At 41.4% G+C, this 21,032-nt stretch overlaps 2 protein-coding genes across 4 annotated transcripts in view; one reads left to right on the forward strand and one right to left on the reverse strand.

The window, feature by feature from the left end:
* The window catches only part of AP3S1 (adaptor related protein complex 3 subunit sigma 1), a 25,983-nt gene extending 8,557 nt beyond the window's left edge, over positions 1 to 17,426 (reverse strand). Inside the window, exons 1-6 of one of the 3 annotated variants that reach the window (XM_081880612.1) lie at positions 16,533 to 16,785; positions 12,588 to 12,679; positions 11,001 to 11,112; positions 5,635 to 5,706; positions 2,536 to 2,643; positions 9 to 50 (exon numbers count right to left, since the gene is read on the reverse strand). In XM_081880612.1, coding sequence (XP_081736738.1) covers positions 15 to 50; positions 2,536 to 2,643; positions 5,635 to 5,706; positions 11,001 to 11,112; positions 12,588 to 12,679; positions 16,533 to 16,601 — 489 coding nt within the window. In that variant the 5' untranslated portion in view covers positions 16,602 to 16,785 and the 3' untranslated portion in view covers positions 9 to 14. Of the gene's footprint in view, positions 1 to 8; positions 51 to 2,535; positions 2,644 to 5,634; positions 5,707 to 11,000; positions 11,113 to 12,587; positions 12,680 to 16,532; positions 16,786 to 17,298 lie in introns of those variants that run through there. The other 2 variants (XM_081880611.1, XM_081880610.1) reach the window with 2 other exon arrangements.
* ATG12 (autophagy related 12) lies at positions 16,864 to 20,821 on the forward strand. Its single transcript, XM_081880620.1, has 4 exons — positions 16,864 to 17,147; positions 17,932 to 18,068; positions 19,309 to 19,371; positions 20,123 to 20,821. The coding sequence occupies exons 1-4, from the start codon at positions 16,946 to 16,948 to the stop codon at positions 20,180 to 20,182; spliced, it is 462 nt and encodes a 153-aa protein (XP_081736746.1). The 5' UTR covers positions 16,864 to 16,945; the 3' UTR covers positions 20,183 to 20,821.
* The last annotated feature ends 211 nt before the right edge of the window (positions 20,822 to 21,032 follow it).

Raw genomic sequence — 21,032 nt, forward strand, 5'->3', positions numbered from 1 at the left:
GGCAATACCTGGATCTACCTGTCCTGTCTGGGAGACTGAAAGATAAAGGTCTGTAAAGAGAAGAATGGAAAGAACTAGAAAAGATCAGGTGGTTTGGAAAAAATGAGGAGTGACTTAAACGACCAAATTTACACCCAGCTGAACACTGCAAGTACACCACAAGTATCCCAGTTTTTATATAGGACACCTTCCATGTCACTGATAGTGCCTGACAAATCCTTATCCTAAACTCTCTTACCAAAGCCTTGAATGAAGTTTTACTAACTTTTGGAGTGAATGGCACGACTTCTGCTTCTGTGAATAGGTATCAGAAACTAACAGCTAAAATTGTTTATAGCTTGCAAAGAGAGAAGCAGAAGGTGCTGTTGTTCCATATCCTGCCCTACAAATTCAGCTGACAAACATTATCATGTTTTTAAAAATCATTGATTTCCGAGGCAATAGTGCACCCATTTACTCTGGAACAGCCTTATTCACTTGTAACAAAACCATCCGGGGGAAATGGGCTGTGCAGTGGAGGCTAAACTGTTTAAAAGCTGAACAAACTTGGCACTGCTTTGGATTGTCTTCCAAGTTCTGTGCTATTAAATATACAGCTTCCGGAACCAATTCTCTTCACTTTTGGAAAATGAGCTCTGTACACCAATTGAGCTAAACATGCAGTGCTCCGAGCACACGCCAGGGCTTTCCCTTCCGCCCATTCCCACTGCTTCCTAAAAATGCTTTCTAAAAATGCACCCAAGGGTCAGAGGACACTCTGGAATAGCATGGGGTGCTGGAGCTGAGAGGAATCAGACAGACACAGACACACACACACACACACACACACACACACCCTGCACACAAGCAGAAGGGGCACTTTGGATCAAAGCGAATATTTTGGATTAGTTGAAGTATGAGTTGATATGTTAACAAATAGATCTTCAAAAGAATATACCAAGTAGCATAAAAAGGACCAATTATTCTCTCCAGAGATTATGTTCCCTTTTTTAATCCACTCTTTTAATTGGTGTTGTAACAAGAAGTGGTTCTAAGTGAAGATAAAGCCACTATGATCTAATTACTTTTCCATTATTTACCTGTCAAGTTTTATACAGAAAATAGAAGCTGAGTAGATGAAACAAGGGAAATTGAGGTTAAACTTGTCCACTTCACTTAAGTAGCCTGCTTCGAGAGAATTAATTATTTGACGGTCCAAGTTACAGTGCTTCAGAAAAGCATAAACAACTTTTTAGGCAAGTTCTCTTGAACCATCTGTAGAAATTCAGTTCTGCATAATTGAAAGTCAGATTCTAGTTTTCACTGATTAGATCTTTGCTGATATTCTTGCACTAGCATAGTGCCATGCATTATTTCATGACCTACCAAATTTCTGTGCTTCTCAGCCAATGCTCTACTGCTCATGTTAAATGTACATAAGATAGGCAAAGGGACAGAGAATGTCCAACCAAATTGCAAAAGCTATGTGAAGGGTCAATACAAACTGCTAGGAAACTCACCTCTCAATTTTATGAGCAAACTAGTTGCAAAATGAGTTTCATTTTTAGGTAACACAAGGAAGGATAATGTGTGCCATACCTGTTTATATACAAAAGACTAAGAATTGAAACTAGATGAGACATTTATGCTTGCCTGAAGCTATTTGCCCTGGAAGGGAAGGGATCTGCCCTCAAAGCAACTTTCCTCCTCCAGTAGTGGGGGAGTGGGGAGGAACAGCATGGGGAAAGCATTAAAGCGATGTTCTTGAGGACTGATTTTAAAGAATAATAATTAAAAAAGACTGAAATGCAGTCATTTAGCTTGACTATAAGAATTCCTGGGGGTTTTTCAGTTTATGCCTTTTATATTCCCAGATCATTATTTGTGGGAAAGGCAAGATACCATATCAATTTCTAGGTGCCCATTGGTTTAACACTCTGGTTGTGTAACTCCAGACATACTGGCTTACATTGTTGGGAAGGAAAATAAATCATTCCTAGGATGAAGTGGTGCTAGATGTCAAATTCACCAAGTTCTATAGTGTGGAACTAGATAGCACTTCAGAATCTAGGATTAGCCATGCTAATCTGTTTCTTCTTTGGCCACTTTGGCCACAGTGACCCTCCAGATGTTACTGAACGGGCACCAGCTCATGGTCAGAGATCATGGAAGCTGCAGTTCAGTTGCATCTGGAGGGATGCAGCTTAGCAATCTCTAGCATCTCATTTTATTAACAGGTTTCATTTCTGTTTAACATGCACACACCCTTCAATAGGGTGTTCTAAAAAATCAACACAAAATTAAGCCTTGACTGAAGGAAGCTCAGAAATGTTTCGATACACAGATGCCAATGGCAGATGGGAGTTCAGTAGAAGGAAAAGGGGATGTTCAGCTATTTCAGCAATCAACAAAGGCTTCAACATGCTACATACTAAATGCTTCTTTGTAACAGTACATGTAGCTAAGTATAAGGCATACTAAACAATACATGACAGTTTCAAATCATGCAGGTTGTGTGACCATGCTCCAATTGGCTTCAATTCTTTCCATTCTTACCTCAGACTTTTCCAATTTATTTTGAGCATCAATTTGGGTGACAATTTCATTCATATTTGTCTCCAAAACCATTCCGCCCATCACCATTTCAGCCAAAATATTATGGACCTAAAAAAAAGAAATGACAAAAGAAACAAAGGCAAGCAAATTAATCAAATATTATTGCGGAGAGGCTGGTGAAATGTGGACTGGACGAGGAAACTATTAGGCAGATTTGTAGCTGACTGTCTGACCGAACCCAAAGAGTGCTCACTAATGGTTCCTCATCACCCTGGAAAAAAGTAGCAAATGGGTTACCATGGGGTTCTGTCCTGGGCCGTTGTTGTTCAATGTCTTTATATACAATTAGGACAAAGAAACTGAGGTGATGCTAATCAAATTTGCAGGTGACACCAAAATGGGAGGGGTAGCCATTGACACTGAAGACAGAATTGGGTTTCAAGATGACCTTGATAGACTGGAGAACTAGGCCCAACCTAACAAAACGAATTTCAACAGGGACAAATGTAAGGTTCTGCACTAAGGCAGGAAGAACCAGCTTCACAAATTGAAGAAGGATATTGACAAGCTGGAACATGTGCAGAGAAGGGAACTAAAATGATAAAAGGTCTGGAAACCAAACTTTATGAGGAACAGTTGAGGTAACCGAGTATGTTTCACGTAGTAAAGAGAAGACTAAGAGGAGATATGATAGCTATCTTCAAACATCTAAAGGGCTGTCACATGGAGGGTGGAGCAAGCTTGTTTTCTCCTGCTCTGGAGGGTAGGACTCGAACCAATGGATTAAGTTACAAGAAAGGATATTCTGACTCAACATCAGGAAGAACTTTCTGGCAGTAAGAGCTGTTTGACAGTGGAACAGACTCCTACAAGAGGTGGTGGACTCTCCTTCCTTGGTGGTTTTTAAGCAGAGGTTGGATGGCCATCTGTCATGCATTATCTAGTTGAGATTCCTGCATTGCAGGGGTTAGGCTCTTAAATTCCTTTCTTCTTTGTAAAATTAGTAACATAGCAAACATTTAAGTTAGAGCTGTAACACTGGTTGCTCATAAGATGCAGCTAAAATATTATGGACTTAATGTTAGAGACCCATAGAAAATGTGTGATTGCCAGATCATCCAACACAAAACTGCACACCTCCTTTATGAGGCTCTTCAAATAAATATTGTTCGCAAGTGTTGCATAAAGATTACATATTGATGCCTATATATCCTGTGTTTACCAGCTTTCCATACTGGATATTTCTTCCTCATTTATAAAAGCTTCCACGTTTGCAGAACACTGTCAGCACATGTTTTTAACTCGTAACACAATGTAAAGTAGAACTGATTTTTTAAAAAATAAAATACTATCCTCCAGTTCAGGGAGCTGCCGTACTGAACATTTTCCAGTAAAATGAGACATGGGGTCTCACACTTGTCTAGTACAAAAATATTTGAAATTAAATAATTAAAATCAAGAACCTTCAGGTGCTTTGACTGCAGGCTAACATACATTGCATTCAGCGGAATATTTTTTTGCAGTTACCAATATTTCAGGTATTGTATCTGCTTCAAGCATTACTGTGCAACATATGCAACTACTCTGGCATTTCAAATGCAATATAGGCAACTCCCCATTTGCACGCAAGTGGCCCGTGCGTGACACGTGATACATACACCATTTCCGACACCGCAAGGGGGCAGGGCGGAACTCAATCCCTGCGTAAATGGGGAACTGCCTGTATATAAGTTACGCAGAACATTCCAGGACAATGATTTCTAGTGAGGGTTCTGTGCGCTGAAGTTGCGCAAATCAGGGTAAGTGGACTTAGTTTACATGATTTATCCCAATAGCTGTTTTTCTGCCTATTTCAAAATACCTTGGCAAGGAACAGATTTGCAGAAATCAACAAAAGAGGGAAGGCTTAAGCCATGGGGGAATAAGACTTAGCCTAGGAAGCAAAGAAATATTAGATTGCTCAGAAATCACATCACTGAAAACATTTCGGCTGCAGGGTGGAGGAGTGTTTAAAAAAATGTTCTTAAAAATTGGAAGGGCAATTTTTTTCATCCTCCTTCAAACCCAGATGTAGAGACGAATTAGCAATTGTTAGTAAGGAGGAATACTTCCCATAGGAAAAAGGTGGGAGGAGCTTGCTAGTCTTCATAAACAGACATTTACTGTTCTAGTCCACATCTAATTTCTTGGAAGAAGTAACAATAGCCTCAGAGGAACTATAAGAGGTGTCAAACAGTGAAGCCGGAGGGTGGGGAAAAATTCCCTATACAAGGGAGCAAGTTCAGTTCAGGCGCTCAGAAAAGTTGTTTTCTAGTATCTTTAACCAACTGCCTTTCCGATGCAAGTTATTATAAACTTGGCAGTGCAGATAGAAGTCATGCTCATGTGGAAGAAATCTTGACAATCATTAAAAGCAATTTTATGTTCTTTACAGAAACTTCTGGCCTGTTGTTTCTTTCCCTAATGGAAGAATTAAGCAGCTTATTCCCTCCACTGCCTCATTCTCTCAACAAGCATCAAGCTGCTGTACAACTTGGGGGGGGGGGGGAGTGGGGCAAGTACTTTTAAGTTTTCAACCCACACAATTTTCTTATAATTGTTTTTACTGCCTAAGCTATATGTTCTTCTCTGCATGGAAAATTATCTAGCCTGAGTCATGCTTTTCTGCAGCTACCAGATAGGAAAACGCCAAAAGCAACTTACAATTCTGAATTAAGACTATATGCCAAGGGAATCAAGGGGTTTTCTGTATACCACCAGTTTTTTCTTTATAGCACAATTGTATGCATTGTTAAGTCTCAGAAGTTGAGTCTGCAGTATTCAAGGCAAGGAAACCATGTGTAGGATAGCAGATCAGTAAAATGGAGGTCAAGAGGTTTGACTTGACAAAAGCAATACTGCAAATATGTTTTCGAAAATACATGTGAATTTTACTATTCATTTCTCTGGGTAAATTTATTCAGTTAAAAAGTGACTAGCTAACATAAAATGACATTTGAACAAGGAAAGGGACTGTTTACCATTCTGACAGATACAAGAATGTGATTTTCAGGTCAACAGAATACTTTGAATTCATGTTAGAGGAGCTCACCACACTACCTTATCCACATGGAAAATTAAATCCAGTTCACAGACATTCTCAAAGCACTTGTCTAGCGTTTCTACAAATACCTGTGGGGAGAAAATTTGCAAGGGGTCAAAGTTTTATAGCAACTCCATCATTCCATTATTGACAAACTGTAAATGTGGCAGTCAGAACACAGAAGACCATCAAGAATTATGGAAGTTTAATGTATCTGTATAACATGTGGGGTTAACATAGCGGATTCTCTTGGCAGATCCCAAGTACATTATTGAAGATCAAACTTCACAAATGTGACAGCTTGACATTCCTGTTCCTTAGCCAAATATAGCACGCTTCAAACAAAATCCACACTTTATTACTTTAAATACTTCACACTGTGTCTGTTACTATGGTCTGAAAGCTTTACTATCAAATTTTTGTGGCACAGTTTACACAGACATGCTGAAATGCTTAACCTGACAACAACAACAAAACAGATTTGAGAGCGGACTAACCAATTTAACATTTAATCTCATCTGCCCGAAGAGACAGGCATTGCCTGAACATCGCATTAAAATTTCTAGACAGTTGCTTTATTATCTGCTAAAGCTAGAGCCATTTGTAGTATACAAGCAGCAGCCTCATACTGCTTCTATTTAGGAGCTATGATGTTCTGCCACAAACACGCAGTAATGCACGCAGATTAATCCATTTAAAAGGAGACAGAAACTTACTTTATTTAATTCACGACTACGTAAGGCTATTACTAAAAGCAGCATTTATACTGACTATATACAACCAAAACATATAAAAATGTTCTGGGAAAGAGCAACAGAGTTCATTAAAGCTAGACATTTGCCTCAACTGGACTCCCAAACATAAGGGAACAATTTTAGGTAGAAAATATTTCCCCCTGAAATCACTAACTGTCTCCTAGTGGACCAGGGTGGCACCTATCAAAATGATTTTCTTTCTGCTTTCAAATATTGCCATTTAAGATTCTGCCAGAATGTTTTAATAGTAAAAAATACAAATCTTCAGTACAAGGGGAAAGCGGTGAGGGGGAAAATGCATTATATATGCACCAAAAAGAGGAAGTTGGGGTTACCAGGCTTCAAGGTATATTACAACCAGGGCTTTCTTTCAGCCAGAACTCGTCAGAACTCAGTTCCGGCACCTTTCAGGTGAGTGCCATTGCTATTATAAGAGAACAAGGGAGGTGTTTCTAGTGAGTTCTGGCACCTCTGTTTCTAGAAAAATAGCACTGATTGCATTCCTTACAATTAAAACAATCTAGATAAATAGAAATGATCATATGATCCCCTAGAGTTCAGTGGAACTTTACTTCATTCTCTATTGCTATAAACTCTTTTATTCCTATCAGTTAAACCGTCTGCACTGACAGGCTGCATGAACCATTTTTAGGAGCTACACATGGAAGTAATGGGTTAAGTAATGGGTAGACCTGGAAGTAATGGGTTAAGGTTTTAGTTTTGCCCATCAACAACACTGCCCTTGCTTCCTTTCCTAGCTCACCCCCAGCTTTCAGCCTCACCAAATATAAGCATTTTGAAGCATGATGGGAGCAGGGATATATGGCATGACGGATTAGGCCCATCCTGAGGATTATGCATCTCATATATGAAAAATCCCAGACTTTCCTTTCTAAGTAAGCACAATAGGTTACCCAGCACAGCTATATACGGATTTTTCCTGAGAGACACCCATAAATATTTTTATAAAGTGAACAAATTTCTGAACTCAAGTTTACTGAATGGATTCTCTTTGCTAACAAAATATTAAAATTAATAAAAACATGTTTGTACAAGGTTACATAGCATCATAACATGAGCAGACTGGGGTTTTTTGGGGGGGAGGGTTGTTGGGCAGGGTTGCTGATGTTCTTTTTGTATCTTTATTTTAGATTTTGTTGTGATTTATGTGAAGATTATTCAGTTTAGTTTTGTATTTTGAAATGTTTTATTTATTGTTTATGACTACTTTTGTTATGTTATAGTTATTCTTATTAAATTTCTATGCTGACCTTCATCCAAAGATCACAGGGTGGTTTACAATGTAAGAACACAAAAATACATACCATAATGACAAAAAAAAAATCCCTAACATCCTGCCCCAAACACCCAGTTTAAAAGATCATAGATTGTTTAGTAAGTCCAAGACCTGGGAATGTTTTTGCCTGGCACCTAAAGATATGTAATGAAGCCTGGGTATGTATTACAACCAAAATTTCCAGAGTCATTTCAAACTTGGACAATGAGTGTCACACTACAGCTAGCCTTTTGTTTTACTGTGGTAGGACACCCTCTTGTGGAACAAAATGGAATGCGCCCCTCCTTTAATTAAAATTAAGCATAAAAAGTGGTATTTTAGCCTGATAACAGCTCTGCAGGCTGAAAACAGGCTTGCAAAGACTACCTAGTGAGCAATATAGCATTTACCGTATTTTTTGCTCTATAAGACTCACTCTTTCCTCCTAAAAAGTAAGGGGAAATGGGACTTCCGGGTTAGCGCGAACGGCTAATGGCGGATTCCCTCCGAGCTCCGGAGGGAATCGGCTCTGCTGAGGACGGGTCTTGCCGTGCCGGCGACACGGGGACCCTCAGAAACCGCAGGCGCGGAAGCCTGCGGACTTGGTGACTCGGTGGGCACCTTAAGCGCCCTCCCCGACCCACGAAGAGCCTTTTTAAAGGCTGCGGAGAGGGTACGGAGAGTGGCGTGGTGCTGAGAGTAGACCGCTACCTCAGTAGAGCGAAGCCGCAAGCCATGGCCGGAGAGCGCTGACTTTCTTCCCAAAATTTGGACTGGATAACAAAGGACCCGTGAGTAGTGGAATTTGGACTTTAAAAATTTTATCCTGTGAATTCGGCACGATCGGGGGATGTGTTAAAGGGAAGTCCGCACCCCCTCTACTTATAGACGTTTCAAAGCAAGGAACGGAGAATTAAGGCGGAATGAATACTGTTTTGATGATTTAAAAGTTTCTCACAAATTTGATAGAACAAGATTTTTGTGCTGGAGAGAAAGGGAATTTGGAACTTTGTGTGTATCCCCCCCAAAAAAACCCGGGAGTGTCCTATTTGGGTCCCGGAGGAAGAAGTGAAAGGAGTTTGACAGCTGTCAAAGAAGCTGTCAAACGGGCGGACAAAGTAAAGAATTTTGCTATTTAATAACTCTTGGAATTAAAGTTGATACATTTGGACTGAGGCGATTGGAAACAAAGTATTGATAATAACAAAGTAACAGATTATTGGAAAAGGACTACTAAATAACTGAAAGCCCCCTAGGGGGAATTAGTGACATTACAATGGCTGCAGAGGGAAAATTACTGGCGGAGATAGAAAAAATGTTTTTTCTCGTGGGAATCCTGCAGGAGCAGAGTATGGCTCTGAGTAAAGTTTTTATGACCTTGAATCCTGAAACAAACAACTCTGCTGAATGCACAAAGGAGATGTACGATAAAAATTCTGCAGCTGAGCAGGAAGAGATGCCTTTGGAATTGACAGAGAAAAAAGAAGGAGTTCAGACACTACAAGTGGAAAATATCAACCAGAAATCTGCAGCGTTAGAGTATGAGCAAGAAGACCTCTGGATTACAGACCTGCGAAAGATGAGAAAGAAGAAGAGAGAAGCCCCTGGAGTACTTGGAATATTAAAACTAGAAAGAACAAAGCAATATGATTGGGACTTTTCTCTTGAGTATGGAAAACTAGATGGTCTTTCGCAGCAAACACTCTTCAACATTCTGAATGAAAGAAAATATGATCTGACTCTGACTGAACTCCTTCGGGGTCTTAGGACCATCAAAGAGGACTATCAATATAGCTGGCAGAGAGGGACTGACAGAGAATCAGACGCCTCGGACGTGAGGAATCCGGGCTAGAAATATTTTTTGTTTGTTTTCTGGACATTTGTCTAGGAAGGGACAGAAACCGGGGCAGGGGGGGGAGAGAATAGAATTTTAAAATATTATGTTTTGTTTTACTTGGTCAATGTGACCTATAATTAATATAATAAAGGGAAAATTTGTGAAGGGGAAGTTAGATCGACCTTAAAAAAAAAAGAAGTTAATGATTATAAGAGAATTGGATAGTTGAATACAGATAAACAAAAGATTTTAATTTTTAAAAGCAATGTGAATATCTTTAAGAGGTTAGGTAAGAACTTGCTGAATTAATTTTGGAATTGGGATGTAAGAGGAGGGGGTGGGGGGAAGTCAATGAAAGTGGGTAAAGAAACTTAGGGTATGTAATTGTATTTGTGTGTTTGTTTGTCTTTGTCTTTGTGTGTGTGTCTGTTGTTATAAAATGTAAAAACCCAATAAAAATTATTTAAAAAAAAAAAAAAAAGTAAGGGGAAATGTGTGTGCGTCTTATGGAGCGAATGCAGGCGGCGCAGCTATCACAGAAGCCAGAACAGCAAGAGGGATCGCTGCTTTCACTGAGCAGTGATCACTCTTGCTGTTCTGGCTTCTGAGATTCAGAATATTTTTTGTTTTTGTTTTCCTCCTCTTGTAGTCTGGTGCGTCTTATAGAGAGAAAAATACAGTAATTGTTTCCCATGTCCTACCACTGTAGCCACATCACCAGAATGGTCCTGACTCAGATTGCATTTATCAAAACCCACGTAGCCCTGTTAAACAGTCACATCCTGAACTGCTGACTTCTCATATATCTAACACATTTCAAAAGAATAAGCATGCAGCACAATTCTGTATATGTTTATTCAGAAGTACATTCCACTAAGTTCAGTAGGTCTTACTCCCAAGCATGCACACAGTTGCCTTAGGAATAGGTTTGAGAAGTTACAAAAACGCACGCCACTTGATTACCACAGATTACATATGTACACAAAATGAATAGCAACAGAAACACTTTCAGAAATGATTATTTTTGCATATCATGAAAACCTAGTGCCTCATTTCCAGTGGAAATATATTTTATTTTCCAAGCTGTTGTTACATGCAGGCAATATTTTGTTCTATGAGTGGTTCTCCAGAGCACCCAATCCAAGTGAGCTTCTGTTCAAAGTAAGAAACTTTGCTCACAATCAGCTTCCTAGCACCAATACCGGAAGCAAAACATACCATAGTGTGGCCATTGTTACATAATTTCCTCCCCATATAAGTATTAATACTTAGTGTTGAGAAATATTGTCCGTATTATTATACATAGGCATGTCAAGCCTTACAGGCAAGCAAATACACAGGTCAGTTTAGACAATAGTTCACCCAAAATATTTTTAGTGGAATACAGTAAACACTTCAGGATCTCATTATCTTACATCTAATGATGGACATTGTAGATTAAACTTCTTTATTAGTAGATAAAATAAAGAAAAACAACAGCACAAAAACATACAAAATCCTCTATAAATTACTTACTTGTATTAAATCTAAAATGCCAAGTTCACTTTCTGAAGAATCAACACAGAAGACAAAGTACAATGTGGCATAATGTCGGTATATCAATTTGTTGTCAGATCCACCTATTAATCTAAAACAAAACAAGATAAACATTAACAATTAACTGCAACATTCCAAGTTGCATTTGTTAGCAGCTACAACATTTTTTAAACTAGAAGGTAAAATTGGGGACCGCTCCCCCTAGTGGTGCAGCCATAAAATTGCTAGCACGTTGCAAAGCTTAACCAGGGTCCAGTATGGTCCCAAATTTGATAGGGAACTGTGTCGAGACTGTGTGTGTTCTGCATTGCAGGGGGTTGGACAAGATGACCCTTGAGATCCCTTCCAATTCTATGAGACCTGCAAGCCTGCCTTACTCCATGTAGGGCCACTCAGCCACTCTAATCTGGACAACTAGCGCTGTTACAAATGCCACATAACACTCTGCACTTATAAGAAATCTGTATTTTAGTGTGGCAACACCCACACTTTGGAACTCCCTGTCTGTTGACGTGGGGCAAGCATCTTCCCTGTAGTCTTTTCAACACCTGCTACAAACATTTTACTTTAGGCAAGCCTACCCAGACATGCATCCATGTCATGTGTTTTAATCTGGTTTTAGCTTGCTGTTGAGTTTAATTATTTTGTGCACGTTTTGAATATTTGTTCTTGATTTCTTTTACTGATAATTGTATTGGGTATTTTGGTAAACCACTCTGATGGTTTTATTACAATCAAACAGTACACACATGTTGTCAAATAAATAAAACACACATTAAAGTCAAAACCATTTAAATCAGTAAGCAGTGACTCCTCATAATAAAGACTATATCATATAAAATGTACAAACATTGTAACGTACAATATAACAGATAATGTACAAACATTGACCTACGCTGGTACTGAAAAGGGTAAACTACCCAAATGAACAACAACGCCAGATAAGAATGTACATATGCCTTCTTCTAAAGCTGGTAGCCATGGCTTGCCAGTTCAGGCAAAACAGAAAGCTACAGCTAAGTAGAGACTTTGGGTATATGCAAAGGGACAGGCAAACAAAAGGATCGTTCATATCTCAGTGTATTAAGCTGAGAGTGGTGGTCCTAATGCAACAACATGTGCTTGCTAACATAGTAAGGGACCTTGAATCCTAGAAGATCTGCACCTGGGTTTAGCCAGCTAATCAAAGCCATCTCCCAGAGTGAGGCAGCTGTTGCATGCTGACAGCTTCTAGGAATCACAGGTGAGAGCTGAGTGCAAGGTGGGGACCAAAGGTGGAGAAACTGCCCCAGAAGGAGCACATGTCCCCCACCAGAGGCATTACCCTTCCTCTAACACTCCATACAACCCTATGACACCAGTGACAAATCTGGCCACCATCAGGCATCACAGAAGAATATGCACATTGTCTTCTAAGCCTAAACATTTTACAGGAAATGTCATGGGTTTTGATGTTGGACTTGTACAAAATCAAAATAACGTTGATATGCCAAGTCTTCAAAGTGGGACACTTTTCACCACCTTCATATTTCATTTTAACAACTGAATACAATTCAGGATACTTACAAGCCACCTTCTAGGAAATTACAGACATTTTCATCACGTTTTGAGACTAAATGAAATGTTTCTCTGATAATTTGTTGCTGTGTATCTTCACTCTGGGGAGGAAAAGAGACTAGGGTAGTAAAACAATCTATATTTCTAAATACAGTTGGATAACATAAGCACTGATCCATCCCTATCCAGTACTATGTTCTCTAAGTAAGAATTTTGGTGCAACATTTTAGGAGGGATATATAATGTACACACACACACACACACACACACACACAAACACGCCCTTGGTACTGTTCCATACCGCACTTTGTTTCAGAAATAAACAAAATATCAACATACAGACATATCTCCCTCCTAGTGCAAGAGAAAAGAAGTTATTATTCTGAATGGGTAATACAGAAATGCTGAAACTGATTTCTTCAGGGGGGGAATTCAACTAGCATCTCCGATTTTGCTTTGGGGCAAGAGTAGCATTTAAACTAAATTATTTATTACACACAAATTGATCCAATTCCAGTAAATCACTACATTAAAACTAGTATATTTTGCACAGCCACATTTTTTCCATTTCTAATTCATTATCAGAGTTTTGTGGCACCTTATGAACTGACTAATTTATTATGATATCAACTTTCAATAAATTTGTTTGTGTAAGGTGCCACAAAACTCTTAAGATTGTTGTCACTGCAAAACGCTACCACAGCTATCCCTCTAGTTTAACTCTCAAAGCTGAGTGACTACCTAAACAGAGATTCATCCTCTGAAGCATAGTCAAATCATCATCTCAAGCAAGATGCTGTGCACAAAGACAGACACAAACATCAGATTTGTACCTAGCCCCTTAAACTTTCACAAGGTGCATTTAAAAATCCTTCTTGGCAAGTTTTTTGCACTTACTTCACCTAAGCTGTTCTGTAACTCTACCACATTACAATATTTCTATATTAGCACAACACAAGAAACGAGCTTTGCTTATGCAAATACATACCTTTTTGCAGTATTAAAAAGTGACTAAAAAAAATAAGAACTTTCGGAGTTACTAAGGATGGTGGCTCTGCAATTTTTATACAGCATAGTTCTCATCCTATCCTTCTCCCCTCTGACAATCACCAAGTAAAGGAACCAACTCAGAGTCACTTTGGGTTGACATGTAACAACTTTTCTACAAGTACACTTCTTTGTATTAAAAAAAACCCGGGCAAATACACCATCATGAATAGCAAATGTACATGAGTTTCAATGTGCAAACACAGTAAAAACAGAATGACCACAAGTACAAAATAGACTTAAGGATACTCTAAATTTTCTGATTGGAAATGGTAGCACCATGTTTCCTCTTGTCATACGGAAAGCAATCTTTAAAAGTGACATACCCTACACATTTCTGTCCTGCTAACAAACATCCAGTTTTTAGTACCTTTTCTCTGTGTGTGTATTTAATAGTGCCAAACACTACAAACCTGGAATTCCTAACGGTTCAGGATCAATACCAACCATAACCCCAAAGCCTGGCTGAGTATCGCATGTCACTAATTAGAAGGAAGCATCAGCTAACAGGCAACATAAGAACTCTTCTGCATCAAACAATAATCACCTGCTTCTCATCTTACCCACTAAAATACCGTTAGAGCTGCCATCCTCCTACCCATCCCGCTCAGCCCAATGTGCTGAAATACAGCAAAGCAACCCCCTGTGCCACCAACATTTATCTTTCTTCACCATTACTATTCAATATCCCATTGTTGTTGCTGCTGCTGTAGTTGGCATCTGCCTGTCTCAAGAGACAATGGAGTTCGCCTCCGGGGGCAAAGTCAAACCGCTGGGTAGCAGGGGCACAGGCCTGGACAGTGTGTATGGAGGTTCTGGGTCACCCATATAACAAGACTCCCCTCTCTCGGCCTCGCCGATATGGTCCAAAGGAAATCAGAGCAATACAAAGGACTTGTGTCTGGCTTCTGGAGTGCCTGCACATCCATGGGCAACATCTTTGGAACATTTCTTGCCTCTTCAGTCCTGTAGTAGGGCTACAAGGTGGATGGAGCTGCTTGTTGTTCCTCTTACATGGACTAAGACTAGTCTTGATATGCAGAACTGAAAAGCATAGGTGGAGCTCATTTTAGGGGCAACACTGTCCCCAGTGTCATCTAATATCTACATGAAACCACTGGCTGGGTTGTTCATGATGGGCAGTTGGAACTCTGGTGATGGCAATGTCTGTTTTGCACAGGACATTAGGAGAGGGGTCAGGGTGAAACTAAGCTTTATTTCACCGGGGTCAAAGACCTATCTTGGCACTCCCATGCGCATTTGTGTACACACACAGGCTGGGAGCCTCAATGGCACCCCTCCGGAGACTTCACCAGGAGCAAAGAAAACCCAGCTAGCCCCCTCTCCTCCATAGCTAAGGCACTGGGAGGGTTGTTACTTCTAGTGGGCGACACATCATGCTCTTATATCTCCATTAAAAAGAAGGCACGTGTCACAGACCTGAAGAGCCACTGCTGTTGGGGACAGCCACGAGCCAGATGACCCGGTGACCTAACTTCTCACAAGGCATGCTTGTGATGGTGGGTTATTACGAGCCAGTAATTCTTCAGCCCCTGGAGGCCAAAATACGGTTGGCAGGTGATGCAGACCAGCACAGGAGCCGACTCCTAAGGACTGAGGCCCCTTCGCTCCCTACCTCCCCCAATAAGGCGGGGTGGCCCCCCCCCCAGTGGATGAGCATTGCCATTCCAATGGTGTGTGTGTGTGCCAGTCATTATCAGTTATATAAGGCAGGGCTTACCTGCTCAACCCCCACTTCCCCATTATCTTATTCAAGTTTCAAGCTACAGCACTGCTTGAAAGGGCCAGTGCCAACACCAAGGGGGGGGGGAGAAATGCCAAGAAGGGAGTGAGAGAACCAGGGCCAGATTTAGGTTTGATGAGGCCCTAAGGTACTGAAGGTAATGGGGCCCTTTATATGTCCAGCTGCCTTTGTCAACAACAAATTGCTGCTGTTTTTTGTGTTGAATATATGCTATATGGTAGTTTATGGACCCAATGGGTATCTAAAGCCATTAGCACATAACAGAAAATGTGTTTTATCAAAGTAATTGATATAGAAATGAGCAAACCAGTGATATTTTAGGGAGCAGGCTAGAAGGAGGGGCCCATTACTTACACCATAGGAGCCTACACAACACAAAACACTGCTGCTGTATGTAGGTCTTATTTTATTTATTTTTTAATCTTATATTTTGGAAATGTACATCCAGGTTTTTTCCTTTAATTTTTTTTTGGGGGGGGGCAAGAGAGTGGAGCCCTAAACTATAGCTTGCTTAGCTTATACGTAAATCCGGCACAGAGAACATGTGCAGAGTGAAGGAGCATCTCCACCCCCATCGTTCTACCCGGACGCTGAGGTCCAGCACCGAGGGCCTTCTGGCAGTTCCCTCACTGCGAGAAGCAAAGTTACAAGGAACCAGGCAGAGGGCCTTCTTGGTAGTGGCGCCCGCCCTGTGGAACGCCCTCCCACCAGATGTCAAAGAGAACAACAACCACCAGACTTTTAGAAGACATCTGAAGGCAGCCCTGTTTAATGCTTGATGTATTACAGTATTTTAATATTTTTTTGGAAGCCGCCCAGAGTGGCTGGGGAAGCCCAGCCCGATGGGCGGGGTATAAATAAAAAAAGTATTATTATTATTATTATTATTATTATTATTATTATTATTATTATTATTATTATTTTCCCCTAAAAGTAAGCCATAGGGGAAGAGAGGAATATTCGTCTCCCTGGGCTGGAGCCGCCTGAGCGAAGGGCGCCTCCTGAGGGAAGAGGGCACCTGCCTCGCGACGGCGCCCCACCCCGCCCCACTCGCAAGGAGGTCCCCCGCCACACAGCCCCGCCACCGAGTCCGGCCCGCCCGCTCGCCCGCCCCTTCCTCTCCTCTCCTCGCCCCCACTCACATAGCGCTGGTAGAACTTGGAGAGCCGCGGCTTGCCGTGGTTGTTGAATATCAGGATGGCTTTAATCATGGTGAGGAAGGAGCAGCAGCTGAGGAGCCGAAAGAGAGAGGCGGTTGGGGGGGGGGTGTCCTGCGCCTCCCCCAGTCCGAGGCCCGCGACTCCGGCCCCCTAAAATCCCGCCTCTACCGAAAGACACCACAGGCGCTGGAACCTCTCCTCGCTCACGTGACGACGAGATTAGAAGAGGGGAGGGGACGGGGAAGAGAAACGGTCATCTGCCTGACGCGAAGTACGAGGACGGAAGCGCGCGAGGGACAAAACGGCGGCGGCGGCGGCGGCGCGGTCACGTGCCCCCGGCAGGAGCCTATGAAAGCGAGCGCCGCCGGGGATGCTGCTTCCGCTGTTTCGTTGCTATGTCGGAGCTGGGCGAGGAGCCGGAGCAGCCCGGTGCTGCAGCCGCCGCTCCTTTGTCGCCTCAGGAGGGCGGCCGGGGTGAAGGGGGCGAGGATGCCCCGGAGGGCGGGGCCGGGCCTACCTTGGGGGTGCTGGATTCGGCTCCCGCTTCGGCCGTTTCCCCGGTGACCGAGGAACCTGCGGGAGACGCCAGGAAGAAAAGTAAACGGGCGGGTCGCGAAAGAGAGGGAGGGAGGGAGGGAGGGTCGCATTGGTCGCCCGAGGCAGGTATCGCAGGCCTCCCTGAACCAGGCCGAGGGCTCACGCTGTGCTGTCAAGTTTCTGAAAGGTCCCGATCTATTGTCCCGCTTACCTGCCAGTTGTGCTTCCGTTGATCTTGCTCTGCGCCCCAGGCCTCCATGAATCAAATGATTTCTTCTGGTTCCCCACCAATAAATGACACCCGTATTAATAAATATTATTGTATATATACGTGGGTGTAGCCAGGATTGGGAGCTGCCCATTGTGGCTGGGGAAACCCAGCCAGATGGGCGGGGTATAAATAATAAATTATTGTTAGAATTTTTGTTACGTTAGGGGTGGGCAGGACACCCACCTCCCTCTGGCTCTGTCTAGCAGATTCAGACGGAAACGTCTCAACAATAGTTGTTATAAATTACTTTCTTTTGACCCCATATGTTCAGAAAAATCTCAAAATCTTTACAATTTCTACTTTTAGTTAAGTCTTTTTATTTATTTACTTGCTTTGGGGACACAGCTTTTCTCCCCAGCTGCACCCATGTATGTATATCCTGCTGTACCTCAAGGGCTCAGCAGCAGTATATTAAGTATATAAATACTACAGTTATAAGATTTTTGCAAATTATTCTGTTGCATTTCTCCTTATCTGTTTCCTACATTTTATTGATTTTCTCTCAGTATATTTCAGTGACATATTCTGCTGTGTTTCTATTTGTTCTCATTTGCAATGTTCTCTGCTTTCTAGTTGATGTTTTGCTCAAGGCTGTTGGGGATACCCCTATAATGAAAACCAAGAAATGGGCAGTAGAGAGAACGCGCACAATCCAAGCCCTTATTGACTTCATCAAAAAGTTTCTCAAACTAGTGGCCTCAGAACAGCTGGTATGTGATGTCCTCACTTCCCTATTTAGGAATATAAGAGCCATCGGTAAGAGCTGAATCAGAGTAGGATGCTGCTGGGAAGCTTACAAGTAGGAATTGAGGGCACCAAATATTCCCTCTAGTTTGTCCCCACCTATCTCCAAAATATATACTTGATGAGTTCTGAGTCCCCAAATCTATTTGGAAGTTTACTACCATGCACATGGGTAAGCTTTTCCAAGGTTATTTCTCATAGTAGTAGAATAATGGCTTTAGATATTTTGAATTACCTCTATCGGTTTCATTAAATCTAGGCAGAGCCGAGATCCTGAGTGGATGTAACTTGAAACTAAATGTAATGTGGGCATCTTCAAGTGAATGATTGAGGTTCCAGGTATATATTTATGCTGTTGTCAAAAATGACAAAAGACAGAGAAATATAGAAGCTATTAAACTTAAAACTATGAAAAAATAGATGTTAGATGAAATGGTTGTGTGGGTGCAAAAGTAGCCACATGTTATATACTGGCAGTGGTTTTAGTTCACAAATGCTAACCCAGTTCTGAAATTATTGTTGTGTTGAAACTGAATATTTTAATATTGAATCACTACTCACAATGTTTGATCAAGAGCCATGAACACTAAACATAGTTGGACTCATATCCAATCTAGCTTTCCTGCAAAGCTTTAACAAATAGCCACTTAGCAACTATCCATAAAGGAGCTTCGGTTGTGGCCAAGCAGTTATCCTGATGGCAAGTTGTCTTTTCTTTCACTCCTGTTACCAAAGGACTTCAAGTAGCTATGAGCTGGAGGTGGGCTGGAGCAGGAGCAAACTCCTGTTAACTCTTAAGTCCTTAGGCCAGTAAATATGGGTAGGCTGGCTTCCTCCTTTGTACAATAAAACTAATGGACCTGTTCCTCATAATGGTGCAGCAATAAAACTGCTAGCACATTTGCAAAGCTTAGCAGGGCCCAGTATAGTTTAAAATGGATGGGAAAACATGTCGAGATCCTTGCCTTTGCAGAACTAGATGACCCTCTAGAGTCCCTTCCAACTTGACAATTCTATGATTCTTGGGTTCTTCGCCCTTGTTGAACCTTCAGCTTACAGCTGGCTGTAGACTGTTCTTCTCTTAGCCCTGTAATTGCAGTGACAGGATGCTGAGGTAATACGGGAAAGAATATTGTCTGATAAAAGTTTTCTGTTCAAACAGAGTAACTTCCTCTAAAACTTACCAAATATCTATTTCTCATACAGTTTATTTATGTGAATCAGTCTTTTGCTCCTTCACCAGACCAGGAAGTTGGAACACTATATGAGGTAATTCACAGCTTCTAAGTATTTCCTTTTCTCTTCTTTGCATTAGAAACTAAGGCAGGGATAGGCAAACTCGGCCCTCCAGATGTTTTAGGACTTCAACTCCCATCATCCCTAGCTAACAGGACCAGTGGTCAGGGATGATGGTAATTGTAGTCCCAAACTTATGGAGGGCCAAGTTTGCCTATGCTTGAACTAAGGGCACCATTCAATTGTTTGGATAAGGCAAAGGTTGCCCTACCCAGAACAACTTCACCGGCACAGAGCTCTCTGTTCCACCCACTAAAAGGACAGTCCTACTAGTATCAATCCATAAAAGGGTATTCCAGAGAAGGAGGGAATGTGGCTGAGCCAGCCTGGAATCCATTAGCCAGCTCTACTGCCATGATTTGGTGGCCTTGGGCCCAATGAAGGGTGCAGTGCTTTAGCAGCTTCAGGCTGGCATAGCCCAGAGCAGGCTTTTACCTGCCCTTCCAAATGCAGCAGTGGTTCAGTGAGTCTCACTGCCTGCTCTGAAGTCTGGATTGCTCTGTAAGATGTTTCAGTTTGATTACCATTTCACTCCGTGTCTGCTGTAGCAAATGCAGCATGTAACTTTCAAAGTATGTTGTCAACAGGTGGCAGCATTTCATAAGAAACCTTCAGTAGAATGTTGACACTTTATGTATTAGGCTGTATAATTGCAACCCAACAGTTTATAGGTTTAATTAAATATTAAATTTGTTTAACTCCTCTGTTTCTTGTTCTGTTGCAGTGTTTTGGAAGTGATGGCAAGCTTGTACTGCATTATTGTAAATCTCAGGCCTGGGGATGAATTAGGAGCTACAAGTGCTTGGGATTCTTAGAAAATGAATGGGCTATAAAGATCTTCAGAAACATTCCCCAGGGACAAACTGAAGAAATGTCTGCATTGTTACCCATGGAGTTCACTTTATTCTCCCTATTTTCTCTACTTGTCAGTATAGGAGATAAATACAAGAACTACGTAGCCTCCCGGCTTCCATTTTCTTCATTTGATCACTTGCTTTGTGCAAATAATTGTGTGTGTGCCATCTGTACAGCTGAGCTGCCTGTCCTTGCTCGAGAACTTGTTTTGAAAGGATACTATCTCCTGACTTGGAGAGTACATGGATCATTATTTCATCAGGCTGCTTGGAAGTTTACAGCCTCCCTTTTAGGATATTTATTGTAGATGGGCAGCTGAAGTATCTGTATATGCATAAAATAGTTACATTTTCTTATGACTATTTGTTTTAAACAGTTGCTGGGATTTAACTTTGGAATCTGTAGTCCCAAAGAGACTTTAGGATGGTGTTTCTCAAGCAGAAGCCCTCCTAGCTAATCTCCTTCCTTCCCCTTGTTCACTACACAACAAAGTATATACAATGAAATGCAGAAATATAAATGTAGGAATATTGGGCAGCTTTGAGAATAAAGGTTATCATTTAACAAATTATGAGTTTATTGTTACTGCTTGTTTGTAGAGCCCCTTTGACATTTCTATTCATTGTAGACTTTCATCTTGTATCTCTTAAACAGGTTGCTTCAAGTTAAACCTACTAGACCCTGTAGGTGAATGAATAACTTTAAACACCCAAAGTGACCTTGTAGGAAAGTAGAGATCACACATTAGCTTCTCTTATCTTAGCTTCAGGAAATAAAAT

The sequence above is a fragment of the Podarcis erhardii genome (assembly GCF_964252035.2).
Source record: "Podarcis erhardii genome assembly, chromosome: 11".
Lineage (NCBI taxonomy): Eukaryota > Metazoa > Chordata > Lepidosauria > Squamata > Lacertidae > Podarcis > Podarcis erhardii.